This window comes from Uloborus diversus, chromosome 4, assembly GCF_026930045.1.
Source record: "Uloborus diversus isolate 005 chromosome 4, Udiv.v.3.1, whole genome shotgun sequence".
Taxonomy (NCBI): Eukaryota; Metazoa; Arthropoda; class Arachnida; order Araneae; family Uloboridae; genus Uloborus; species Uloborus diversus.
The window spans coordinates 154,774,792-154,789,379 of record NC_072734.1 but is presented as its reverse complement, the minus strand read 5'-3'; the positions used below and the strand labels follow the sequence as shown (position 1 = coordinate 154,789,379).

Sequence of the window (14,588 nt, the reverse complement as noted above, 5' to 3'; positions counted from 1 at the left end):
ACAATCTGTGGAAAATTATTTTTGCAATCGTATTAGTGACGCTTTATTTTCTTGTTATAGTTCACAAACTATAAAAAAACATACATGCTGCTATAAAAAAATGATAAAAGCACCTTGCAATAAAATGTACTTATTTCATTATTGTAGGATATTACGAATCGACATTATGTGTAATTCTGAGATTAAACGTTTTACGTTGATTGAAAAAGTCTGATATATTTGTCTATCCGCATATAACTCCCATGAGATAACATGAAAAAGGCATTTTATACTTTACTTCAGACCTACAAAAAACAACAGAACCTACGTAGCATTTCATTCTACAGTTTTTTGGACAACGATCTTAAATCCGTTGTCCTAATCCTTTCGACCATTCCAATTTCTTTTGCCCGAAGAAGATTAGAAAAAAAATCCCTTTTTTTTCAGATTCTTTTGTGATATTTCTTCTTGACGAACTTCTGTGTCATGTCATTTGTGTCTTTTTTGCTTTTTTTGACTAAAAGAAAGATGTTCTTGGTCACAATGATTTATCTTTCTTTTTATGTTCGACCACTTCCCAAAGATAGCATGGATTGCTGTATGAATTATTCAGAAAAACGTTTCGACTCTTCCAGCCTTTAAGTCTGACAGATCTAAAAGGGTAAGAAATGAGAAATATAAATCCACATTTCATAACAAATCGTACGGGACGCTTTTATCGATCTGTTTACTGACAAATATTGAATAAATATAGCAAACCTAAAGATTCTCTTAGCTTATTTTTTAGTGGTTTATCTTTAGTTTTAAACAATAGAGTTTTTTAAAAATAGAATTAAGAGTCAAATGCCAAGATTCAAAAATCTTTTAGAAACAAAACAATGTTGAAAATAAAGATAGAAATACTCGATGAATAAAAGCGACTTAAATTATTGCCTACACGTTGTGGAGTTACAAGGAGTCTACTTCAATGCAAACGACGAGCACTTAAAGATAAAACAACATTCGAAAAAATACTTTTTTGATTTCTTGTTCGATTTCACAGTAATAACCGTGGAAGAAATACTTTTTACAACCATGGATGTGTGAATGTTTCATGCGATGGTCTTTACTTTCTTTCTAGATGTTCCACAAGTTTTTAGTATATTAAAATGATCATAAACGAAACGCATTAAAAATCTTAATTCTTCTTTTCATCTCATCCCTCAACTCTTCTTTATTTTAGATTAGAAATTAACTGAGAAATAATTCAATGTTAATTTTTTCTTAACTAAACTATAATTAGGACAATCCTAACCCAGTAGCGACTTAATGCCGTGATTAGGATCTGCGTAGCCTTCACAAGGCTGCCAGATTAGGTTTTACAACACATTAATAATCCGAAATAGACAAGCCTTAAGTATAGGAAGTTCCAAATCTTACCAGTCGTTTACGTTATCATTAATCATCTTACTCACACTGTGCATCAAAATATTACCAAATAAATAATTGTAATGTCATACCATTTGCATCGTTATAAAATTTTGCTTCCTACTGTTTTACGTTTTTCTATATCAAATGCGTAGAAAAAAGTAGTGGATATGTGAAATTTTTTGATTAATCGACGGATTTGCTTCCTTTGAGGTGGGGTAAATTTATTTTGCCTATTTTTGGAAAGTGTCTGTTTGTCTGTATGTGTGTGACTGTTTTTTGTGGCCATTCTAGCGCAAAAACTACTGCATGAAATCGAATAAAATTCAGTCTACATATGTACAACCATGTGAATTGGTGTCCGTTAGTTTTTGGCAGAAATTACTCCAAGGGAATGGCACTATCGAATATTTTCTCCGTTAAGTGTGAAATCTGTATCTCATAATGTAACTGGTGGAATCAAACAAAAAACAATCCATAGGTACATAGGGGACAGGTGATGATTCACTTTTGGTACGAATATCAACAGAGGTGGGTGTTTGAGCAATCGAACGTTAGTTCTTATTACTTGTGACTGCTATATCTCACGAAGTAAGGAACGAAAACAAACAAAAACTAAGTAGTAGACCTTAAACGGTCCAAATGCTATTCCGATTTTTGTGCCAATAGCTTTAAAAGGGGGGGGGGGGTGCAAACGAGCGTTTTTTCTTGTTCATTTCGTTTGCTATGTCTCAAAAAGTAATGTTATGATGTATACGAAATTCAGAATAAAAATGAACTGACACGGAAGCAGAATCTGATTCAATTACGGAGTAAATCACTCCGAGGGAATGACTTGAGACATTTTTTTGCGAGAGTTGTCTAGCTTGACAAAATAGTCAATGTAAAAGAGAAACAACATTGCAAAGTTTTCTCGTACAATTACGTAGAGAAAGTTTTTCACGAAATGTAATTGTTGACCAAAAGACCGGAAAAATCTTAGTGATTTAAAATTCTTATCCGGTGCCATCTTCTATTTCAAAACAAATAATATGCTTAAAACTAATTAGTCTAGGTTTTTAAAATGATTTTCATTTTTCGAATTTTTTTAATCAAAAATTCGGCTGATTTAAAACTGACTTTTAGTAATTTTTTCATGATAAATTTATGAGAAATTGTGCGAATTGATAATACCTACAATCCATGTATAATTTTACCTAATGTTGTAAAAACACGATTTAATTCTAATTTTGTGCGTGCGTATTATTCCAATTTTCCAAACATTTTATTTTATGCTTTCGAATAACAGAATGATTACGAACAAAATAGTATGATCATTTTTTAGGGGAAAAATTGATGGTATCTATCTTTTCTTATCTACATGAACGTAACTATATCACTTCTACCACTAGATATTGATTGTTGCCACAGGCGGATACGACATCAATTTTCAGAACGTGGAGTCAGAGATATGGAACACGTATGTCATCGGACGGAAGTCATTACTGGCCACGATTTGTGCTTGCAATCTTCTTTTTTCCTTTTGACGCCAGAGGGATTTTATTGACTTTAGTATTCATATCGAAACGCAAAATAATGTATGAGTTCATAAGTTAAAGTTAATATACTACACTTAATTGTCTGTTGGAAAGTTAAAGTTATTTATGCTTTAATTCATATATATTTGCAAACAAAAAAGCAAGAGAAATGAAAAAAACTCGAAGCTTTTTGACTTCGAATTGCATTTTTTGAAATATTGTTTTCATTCTTATCTTTTCAGCGTAAAATAAATTTTTTAAGCTTTTTTTTCCCTATATCTAATGTATTGAAGAAGGTAAGAAGGTATTAGATTATTGAGCATTTTCAAATTTCTATGCATTTACTCGTTTTGAGGTGCGGAATCCATTTTAACCATTTTTCAGAGTACACCCCAAGTTTGGGAACACATTTGAGAACATTTTTCTGGCACTGACTCCCTTCTGTTAAAACTTTTTACAGAACTTATGGTACACTCATTTGTTGTTATACTAGTAGTTTTTGTTGTTAGTTTTACGGAAATCTTCCGAATCGACTGTCCACCCTGCCGGACAGGAGGCAGTCTTAGACTAGGAAAGAACTATCATTTTTGATGGCGTCTGCCGCATTGGTCGACGGCGATTCATTGCAAGAAAATTGCTAATAATATGGAATTGATCGATTATTGTGACTGATAGCTAATGATAACTGTTGAAATTGATTCTAATCTGCCCTCAAATTTGCCCCCAAATATGTTCTTATTTGTGCTCTCCATATCAGATTTAACAAATATCCTGGGTTTTACTTATTTGGAGCACATTGCAGTGCACTTTTTTTTTGACGGAGCACATTTTAGTGCACATTCAGACAACTGGAACAACTTCTAAACGTGCGGAGTGTTCCGAACATTTATAAATTGTTTAGGGATTTGTAGTGTAATCGTCTTTGGATTTGTAGTGCAACCTGCATAACAATCTTCCAACAGGCGGCTCGCTGCTCAGCCTTTCTTTGCAATTCATACTTGTCATAATTTTCAGATATTTCGGGACGTCATCTGGCCATATCTTTATTGGATTTCCTCTCGATCTATTTCACACTAGCTTTCAATGTATATATGTTTTACCACTCAATTATCAGTACTTCTCCTGATGTGGCTGAACCAGGATAATTATCTTAACAAATTTCACCATATATTGGTTGGTTTTTGTCAGTATGTCCATTTACCAACTTGTTCTTACACTAACTTAGACATTATTTATCTAGATTGACCCATACGGTTTTATCATGATTTATTCCTTAACATCGTTTTGCATCAGCTACATACCGGGTTTCGGAATATACATTCAATGGTTCAAATGTTTTTAAGTGTTGGAATATTGCTCCTATTTGTTGCGTTGCCGTTTGAATAGTGTGTCAACATATGTGACACTATTCTACCCAAAAAGAAGATTGGAGATGAATAAGGTTGGTGCTCCAAATAGGATCATGTAGACCAACAAACAATCCCCCATTTTTCTATGTAGAACAACAAAAGTGTGCTAGATCGTGATTTTTTCTTAGTTTAAGTGTTCAAAATGTGCTACGAATTCCGTATTTTCAATGCATGCATTTCAAAAAATCCCTTTTCGCTAAAAATAAACTGTAATTCCTAATTCGAAAATATAAACTCTTTTTGTGATTTTTTCTTGAAATTCAATACTAAAGTTAAATGCAAAAGTGTATTACCGTTGCATAAGTAGCAGATATTTTTCCCCCTAACTTTTTTTTTTATTTTCAAATTGTCTTAATGATTCTTTTTCTTTCTCCAATTATAATCATGACTAAATTTTTCATTTTTCTCCATTATAGCATTCTGTTTCAAGTCATATTTTAAGTATACTTTTCCACTACTTTGATTGCGCTCAATATAATTGTGTTTGAAAAAAACTTTGATTAATGGATTCGTTGAAGATTGGTATAATTAATCTTATAAGTACAGTTTTATTGTAGTTAAAATAACACTCATCATTGCTTAAAATAAAACGCATTTATATTCTAATTATTCAAAGGTACAGTGATTTTAAACCAATCTCTCAAGTTTCCCATTATGAGGGAGAATCGAAGATTACTCTGTTTCGAAAATCATTAAAAATAATTTTTTCTCTTTATTTAGCTAAAGAAAAAACGTAACTTTAATTTTAAAAGAGGTTTTCTAAAAATGATTCTAGTACCTGTAAGTATCGTTCAGGTATTTTTGATAATAGAGTTTAATTTTAGTTTAATATTATTAGAAGTGAAGCAATGTTCTTTTTCACATACGAAAACAAATGTGCAATTTGAAAAATGACTTAGTACATTTTTTAGATACTCAAAATGTGTTGTGAATTCCGTATTGTCGACGCATTTATTTAAAAAAACCGTTTCGCTACAAATAATTGTAATTCCTAATTAGGAAAGATAAACACTTTCTAGGATTTTTTTCTTGCAATTCAATAAAAAGGTTAAGTGCTTATCAGGCAAAAGTGTATGTACCGTTGTAAGTAGTAGACGATTTTTTTTTGTTTAACATTTTTTTTCAAATATTGAATTATTTTCAACACGTTTTCATCTTACTTTTTTTCTAATTATAATCATGCCGACCTATGTGTTTGCATCTGGTTTTTGAAGCATTTTTTATCGTAATTTTATATTTTTGTGTATTTGATAAATGACAAATTGGTTATTAAATATGTAAGTTAGTGACAACTGAATGTGGGGAGAATTGGGTCCAGTTAATGCAAAGATTTTAATTTTTGAGTGTGTGTGCAAAGACTCAAACTACACCTACTTGTTCGACTTATGTATGAAGAAGAACCAATTCTCTTACTGTTTTAGAGTTATTTGCTTTTTTTTGGGAGGAGGGCGGGGTGCAGAAAAAGTTTTGTATTCTCATTTTAATTGTCCTAAAAGACGTTTCTGTGATCATATCACGTAAATCAGTACACTAAAATGTTTTTTGGAAAGTTGGCACGATTTTAACTAATAGAAATTAATTGTGTTCAAAGCTGTTTTTTCAATCGTTTTCGAGTCGGCGTAATAGTGTTAAGGGGTGGACTAAGTGGATATATCATTCTTGGGTGAGGTTTATACGAGATAAGTGTTTAGTACACTGGTTTTTAAGAGTTGTTTTTTTTCCATTATCAGAAATACACTCAAGTGAAAGTATTTTCCACTGAAATATTTGAAAGAGCGTACGCCGAAACAGAGAATGTCAAAGTGTCATTCCTGGAATTAAAAAAAAATCGGTATTAAACTTCGATGTTAGATTTTATAATATATTATACAAAAATTCAAAAGAAAAGTTAAAAACGGTAGGCATAATTCTGAATGCTAATATTGAATAAGCCAAAACTCATCAGATATAAACGGCGTTTGATAGAAAATGTTGTACAATTATTTGCTCGAAAATCTGTTATGACTATTTGCTAAAAAAAAAATTACTTATTAATACGTATTAGAGGAGTGTAATGTGAACATGTCTGATACTTTATACGAAACTGATATATCTTCCCTCTGAGCAACAATGAGACATGAAAGCCCTAGACATAACAATAAGATATCCTACTGTTGTCCTAATGGAGACGGTATATGCATTGCAGAGAAGATTGCCACACTTACACTTCTATTAATTGCCAATCAGATTTACTTATTATTTATTATTTGACTGAGATTAAAGTTACAGAAATTCTATGAACATTTTTTGAGAGTTTTCGTCAAAACCAATTTTTAAATACTTTATTTCATTGCCTGCTACATCAGTGTATCATCTCGCCATAATATCAACTTGATCCGACCTGGGTGTAATTGATAAATTTTGAAAACATTTTTCTGAATGTGAAAAAAATATGTAAACAAAGGCGTTGATGTCGTTATTGATAGGTAGTTAGTCCATTGCATTATAAATTTTATTTTAATGCATAACATTTAAAACAAAAATTTTAAAAATCGAAATGTTAATTATGTATCTTCTATATCCGGGTCCTTTATTTTGCTCAATGTTGCTTTTCGCCGTATGCCATCATTACCCCACTTTCCAAGTTGATGAGTTTGATCAAACTGGTTTGTTTAAAGTTACTTTATTTATCGATCTGTGTTTTAAAGCTGACATTTATTATTTATTCTTTGAATAAACATGTAATCTTGAAAAGCAGCTAGCTACATCAGAAAACGTGAGGTTGGATACTACCACAACTGTCACAGCCTTAAACATGCTGTATAGTGGTTGGAAAGTTAGCATAGGACATGGAAAACCAAGGTTCAAATCCAAACGGGATGTTCTTGTGCACAAATGTTAGTTCTATTTTTCCTGACAACAAATGTGTAGGAAAAAATGCTTTCTGAGCTAAAAGTAATATTTGGAGCGTATGCTAGAATGTATCGAAAAGTAGATCATTTTTTAAGCAATTTTATTAAACTTGACCTGATTGTCACGGAGAAATCTGAGGCCTGGTTTTGCTTATATCTCTGCAACTAGACTACTTAGAGACTTCGGAATTTCACTAAATGATTTGCTTAATCTTAAGGTACAACTTAGCGCTGAAAAATTAAAATTCTAAAATAAATTTATTATTCCAGTTATTAAGGAGAACAGCAAATTTCATTTAATTTCCTTATTGAATGTTTATTATAAAATCCATTGTTACAAATTTTGTTGCCTTGCAACAGTAATGTTCAATCATAATGAAAATTTTGAATCAAGGCATCTCTGAAGCAAGCATGAAATTAGCTAGCATAAATCTTAGAGAGGAACAAGGATTAAATTTCAGTGTCAACTGCTTAAAATTTTAAACACGTATATAGGTTTTTTAACTTTTAGTACCGATCATTTATATGAAAAAATAAGGTAAAGTTTCGTGAGAGTAAAATTATTCAATTTCTAAAATACATTTACACTAAAAATAATAAAATAACAGATTTTTTTTAAAATACCAACCACTTTTCATAATGCACTCAAAATGACAAAATAACTTTTCTGGGTCAGAAAGGACAACTTAAGAATTCTTGAAGTTTTCGAAACCTCCAAGAAAATGACACCACAAACGAAGAAAAGTACGGTTCTAGTCATTTCAAACCAAAACTTTCCCAAAAAGAAAAACATGCATGTTTCTGCACTCAAAGTTATGATTGAAAGCTAGATAATGATAAGACATTCTCTTCGTGACTTGAACAGCACTTTCCTTTGTTTGTGGTGTCATTTTCTTGGAATTTTCGAAATTTACAGGAATTCTTAGATTGTTTTTTCTGACCCAGAAAAGTTATTTTGTTCTTTTGAGTGCATTTTAAAAAGTGTTTGGTATTTAAAAAAAAATCTGTTATTAAATAATTTGCTGCAGTTTGATATTTTTAAAAAAGTACTTTAATCGGTGTGCTTTCATTGTTTACGCTTCTGCCGATGACATCACAAGTGGTAAAATGTCATTCAATGTTGTCATTCTTAGAGGAAAATATTTAATTCGCATATTTACTTACATGTATTGGCAACGATATGGTTGATAGCAATTTTAGAGCGAAATATTTAATTCGCGTCTTAAATATCATAACATTTAAACGAGGTAGAAAAATGCCCTAAAGTGCATCATTTGTAACGTCATAATGATCATGCGTTGTTTAAAAAATCGGACATTCTAAAAAATTAATCAAAAAATAATTGTTGGGAAAATGAAAGTATTTTCTGGGTCCATGTTTTTTTTTTTTTTTTTTTTTTTTTTGGCTTATTCTATCTATTTCAGTTACTAAAAATAGTACTTTTGATCGAAGGAAACAACCCTAATATTATATATCTTAATCTGCAAAGTATTGTGTTTGATACATGTCCAAACATAGCAAAAACATGCACCACGAAAAAGGAAAGCAAATTTTTCTCTACGTCATATAGTTTCGTTTTATTTATTTATGTTTTTTATTTATTTAAATAGAGTTAGATTGTTAAGAAACTTTAATGAGGGATAATGTTCCTAATTTCTTCCGACAGAACTGAAAAGCAGTTTTTGTAGTGCAAGGGTTCGAGCGTGCATCTTCGATAATAACGTATAAGTAAGAGTATGAGTCTTTTAATCCAACAACTGTAGTTTTGTGCTCTGTGTTAGTTCATATAACTTTATATTTAAAAACAAAATCCAGCTCTGCTTTACGTAAAAAATTCGTTTTACCATGAAGCGAGAGTGCGAGAGAAATCAAGAAAGAGACAAATTTTCAATTTAAATGTTTTCTTTTCTTTCTTTCTTTTTTTTTTTGCAACAGTATCAAAAGAGAGAGACAAATTTCATTTGCTTTCACTTTTTTATTATTTTCTTCTATTTTTACTGCGTAAAAACCTTGATTTACGTAAACTTGATTACGTAAAGCACTAGGAGTTTTGGAAATAAAAAACCTTCGACTTGCTAGGAGGCAAGTTAATGAATTGTTTTTTAAACTGTGCCTATTTACCTGATAGACACCCACCTCCCATAATAAACTTTAAAAATTGGCATCTGCTGAATGACAGAGTAGGACTTTTCCCTTAGTCATTACTTTGCTATTCATTTAATTATTGTTTCGCAGAATGGAAATGATCTCTACCTAAAAGCACGATTCTATTTAAAGTTACAGTTGTAGAAATCATTACAATTATGTTTCATTAAATTGCCAAATTTTGCATTCCTAACTTGTGTAATTAAAGACTAATAAAGGCAGATGGCAACAATTGAGCCTTCCAAAGTAACTAGGGAATATTAGCTGGATGCCAGGTACAATGGCGAAAATATTTCGGGAATTCTAAAGGGAAAAGATTCTTTACGACTAAATCAAAAGACACTGCTAATAGAAATGAAATTACGCTTAATTGCTCCAATCTTCAGGGACTTGTCTTGTAAAGTTCTGTTTCAAACAGACTTTAAGTTAAATTGAAAATAATATGCAATTAGGTTTTTTTTTTCTTATAGGAGAAGAAAAATATTTTCATGCATGATATTTAATTACTTTGTAAATGTATCGTTAAAAGTTTCAATATAATGCATTTAATTAACGTGCTAGAACTTATGCTATAAATATTTTCTGTTTTAGAAAATATTTCAAGCACGGAACGTAGTCAAAAAGAGTTGGGGGTTAAATACTCTAGTACACTCGGTTATAAGCCCATATTGGCAACTGTTTGTGACATATATATTATATTAATGTGGATATACTATATGTAAAAACTGCTATGACTAATCTTCCCAGTGGGAGATATTCTGACTTACTTTACTCAACCCCCCCCCCCCATCTATGGAGGGAGATCTGGCTTGGGTACTTGTCAAGTAGTAAACCGAAACTTGTAGTAAGCGTAGAAAAGGAAATTGGTCGTCAAGTAGCAGTTGATATTGATGCCATTAAACTAATGCCATTAAACAAGTAAAGTCTTTCTGATTTTTATGAAATTGCGCTTTATAATTTGAAACAATATATTCAACACATTTTTTAAAGTATTTAATCAGGCGCTTATCAACTTAATTTCAGAAAAAAACTTTTTATCCTTCCAAAATCGAAAGCTGGTATTTGTCTCATCACGTATGCATGGTTATTTTTTTGTTATGCGGTTTATGAACGCATAACAAAAGGTAGCTGATATATTACTTGAGAGTACTTTTATAGCACTTTGTTTAACTAGTTAAGTTAACCGTTCAATGAAAGTCCTCAAAATCCAGATCTTACACTGATGTGCAGGCATTGCAGTTTCATTATCTTTATTGGTTTTTCCTGGTTTCATAAATTTAAATGGTTCCATAAATTTAAAATGGTAGATTGGCCAAATAATACGTTATGGGTATTTTGGTACGAATTTATTGTCTCTTAAAAAATATGTCGTGATTAAATCAAAGAAGTGAAAATCTGCTAATCTCTATTTTGTGATCTGTAGAAAGTAAGTTCATGAAAACTATTATAAAATAAACTGTTGTTTCTTGCTTTTTCGCTACAGTAAATTACAATGGATGTCGTTGAAAAAAATGTATTCACTATTTCTTTCAAATTTATATAAATTTATACACATTCACGCAATACCACATAAGCATTAAAATAGTATCGAACTCTACCGCGTGCGATTTTATGAAAGTGGAAATATTCGTAGAATAAGTACTAGAATAAAGACAGTATTGATTACTATTTATTAAATTTATAACTAGAATATTAATCATCAGTTTCTGAAGAAATAAAGCATATTACTTCCACGATGTATTGACAGTTAAAGTTAAATTCTATATTTTTTGTTATGCACTGATTGTTCAAATAATAATAAAGAATTCACCAAAAGAGTACTAGAAGTGCAGACATGAAAAAATCTAATTATGCTTCAGCGTAGCTTATTTTAATGCTAACTGTTCATCTTCAGACAAGAGAAAGAACGTTTTCGAACACATTTGCATTATTACGTCTTTAGTTTCTCTTTCCTTTTATTCTCAAATTACCATAAGCAGAATTCACGAAAAAGTTTGATCTTCATTATTTGTGCCACGGATATTTGCGTGCAATTAAACAGATTGCGATTTCTAAGCAATTACGCTTATTAAAACATAAATTTAAGTTCTTGCTCAACTGCAAACTGATTTATATTTATTGTTCAATAATTACTTGCGCCAGTTGTTTTGAAACGCTTGTTGCGGTTGTGTATTTTTGGTTTTGAAATTGATTTTTATTAATCTTTTGCCACTAAACCCGAAAATGACCTTTATTATGACATCAAGATTTTTTTTAAACCGCAAATTTCAGCAAAATAATAATAATAATAATAATTACAATAAAGAAGACTTACATTTTTTTGCCGCTTTTTTTTCTAAACACTTTGTGTCTAAACAGATCGAAGGAAACGGCGATCAAAAAATTTGTTGGAAAATTCAGACTTTAAAGCAAATTGCCCAAAACATTTTTTATAACAAAACATATTTCACTTTTTTTTAATCAGGAACCAGAAGTCGAAAAAAAAAATTAATTAAAAAAAAACTGTGTCTACGAAGTTTGCTAGTGGGTTTTTAGTGTGTTCAAGCAAAACCAAAATGGTGCAAGTATCGTGAATGTTCATATTGTAAGTAGTAGTACTTTTCTAAACATGATTTATATATATATATATATATATATATATATATATATATATATATATATATATATATATATATTTAAATATCATGGGAGCGTTAAAGAAAATGAAAAAAAAAATAAATAAATACTTGTAAAGCGTATGCATGAATTACTTATTTTTTCTATGCACATATGTTTTTTTTTTACTACTCATAAATGATTTGATAAATTGGTAGGTATCAAAATGAAAGTGGTAGTCCGTTTATAGACCTCTTTCTCTATTACATGTATACACAAGAAATACACTTAAATTACATATTTATTAGCATATGAGATATAATTTTTGTTAATATTCCTCTAAGATAGAAACATAAAATAAATTAAAACAAATTATGTTTTATACTAAAAACCTTAAAGCCATATTGTTTTATCTTTACAACTTTTTTTGATATTCAATACCAATTTGGAAACTGCACTTTGGACATTTAAATGAGAAGCAATAAGCAGTGTGTCGAGGAAAGTAAAGTATTATACTAAATGTCGAGTACGAACGCATTTCTTAAGATATATACCAGCGTTCCTCAAAACAAAACACCGAAACACTCACAGTTGCTTAAACTTTGTCATCGATCCTTCGCAACGGATTATGGTAGCTGTTTTTGTGTCTGTCTCCAGAACTTGAAATTCTTTTGGAACTAAACTGCAAAGTAAGGCGTGTTCTGACAGTAGATTAATTGACGAGTAATTTCAGCATGATTTTTCTTCTTTCGCAAATACTTTTTGGAGACGGTTTGTGTGTGAGTGTTTGTGTGCTTGCGTGCGCATGCACACATTTAGGCGGGTAAACGACCCTTTTCTTTTATGTTCTTCAAGTTTTCGTACTTTCCTGCAAAACAGCCGGTTGGCTGAATGCCAGTCATCGGTTGTTAAAAGTGAAAATATAGGGGGAGGTTGGGTAGATTTTGTCTGTATCCGTTCTACAGCAGTTTGATTAACTAAAAGTTTGCCTTATAGAGTTGTTCTTATTTGTTGCATCGAAATTTTCCAATATTCACTTTCTCACTGATAATTGAAATTTTTGACTGAGCTTGCTTTTTTGTTGCCGTTTTATGTAACTGCTTCTGTTAGCTTAATGAATCTTTTAATGCTTGCTTAGTAAGCTTGATTTTATTGATAATTTTCAATTAAAGCTTAGGATTTTAAATAATATAAATAAACGCGACACTTACATATATCGCACACATATGTCAAAAAATTGTCAATTTTGAGTTATATACATGTCCTGGCGCATTTTTATTAGTTTTATTAAAATGCAAGACGAACGAAAAAATATTGTCAGGGCGTTACTATAAAAATGTAAGCTAAGGCGCATCACATTTAAATTGATTTTTCTCGAAAACTAGTTAACGCAGATGTGGCAGTGTTGTACTACGTGTGCGATATTATGCTGTTTTAATTTGTGAATCAAACCACTTGAGTACCATCATCGTTGTTGGCTAAACAGCATAGTGTGGCAGAGTATAATAAAGAATCACAAGCGAAAATACGTAATCCTTTAATAACTGAACCAGACAAAGTATACTGACTTAAAACAGTAACATGTTCACAGCTCCGCATACAACATGTGCTGATCAAAAGTATGCACATCATAATACAGGGTGGCGTTGCAGTAGGCATTTATGTCTTAACAACCGTAACATCAAAAAGATTTGTTTGCACGTAGTGGCTTCTAAAACCTATAGTGGAACATATGCCCCATACAAATGGACAGAAACATGGTCATTGCGATCAATTATGGGTGATTCCAGGCCATCGAAGCGAGAGCCTTTGTCTCTACAGATTTATCGATACATCCGCACCATTCCTGGAGTTATAAGGCTTTTCACAGATGTGGTTTTTTAAACAGCGAAGTAGTAATACCTAGATCGATAGTCTCTTTATAGTAAATAAAAGTAAAGTTTCTAAGAAATTCTGAAAGGAAGTCTTTGGCGGACCTGCGTCCAGGAGACCTTGTAACACCTACAGCCTTTAAATTTCGCATAAAATTACTTCGAGCTCCGGGAGTGTGCACCTGGGGTTTTATTTTTTTTTAATTCGAATTAGTTTTTTTTGTAATTAATTTTTTAAACTCAAAAATTCCGTAAATTGCCAATTTTTGCCTATTAAAGGGGTGAAAAATTACTTGCAGTTTTCATATTAATCTTATATATCGTTAGAAAGGGTAGAATTCTTCGCGTTCTACGCAATTTATTTCAATACTCTAACCTAAATACGGCGGGAGTTATTTGCGTTTTTAGTTCGAACTTTTTTACGCTTAGCTAAAATTTAGGCACTACTTTCTTTACTAAATCTATCAGTAAAAAGAGAAGGAACTGTCCTTTAGTTTTCTTTTTGACACTACTGGAAAGAGCTGCTTTTTTTTCACTCCAGATCTTTGATCTAAAAACTAAGATTCTACGTCCAAAGGAAAAAAATTACAAGCCGTTAAAAACAAGTTCGAATAATCTCACATCCATTAAAATTATAGATGCTTTACTTGCCGTTGCCATAGTTAAGTCTTTACGATTCTCATGTTTCTTCTTTCTTATTCACAAACTTTAATGGTTTCGATTTTAACGGAAAATCTTAGGCTCAGCTCAATTCAAGCATCGAGCTAAAGAGCA

General features: G+C 31.1%; 1 protein-coding gene across 1 annotated transcript in view; it reads left to right on the top strand.

Annotated features, from left to right (window-relative positions):
• The first annotated feature begins 13,719 nt into the window (after positions 1 to 13,719).
• LOC129220933 (follistatin-related protein 5-like) overlaps positions 13,720 to 14,588 on the top strand; it is a 163,497-nt gene continuing 162,628 nt past the window's right edge. Inside the window, exon 1 of the mRNA XM_054855368.1 lies at positions 13,720 to 13,818. Coding sequence (XP_054711343.1) covers positions 13,720 to 13,818 — 99 coding nt within the window. The remainder of the gene's footprint in view (positions 13,819 to 14,588) is intronic.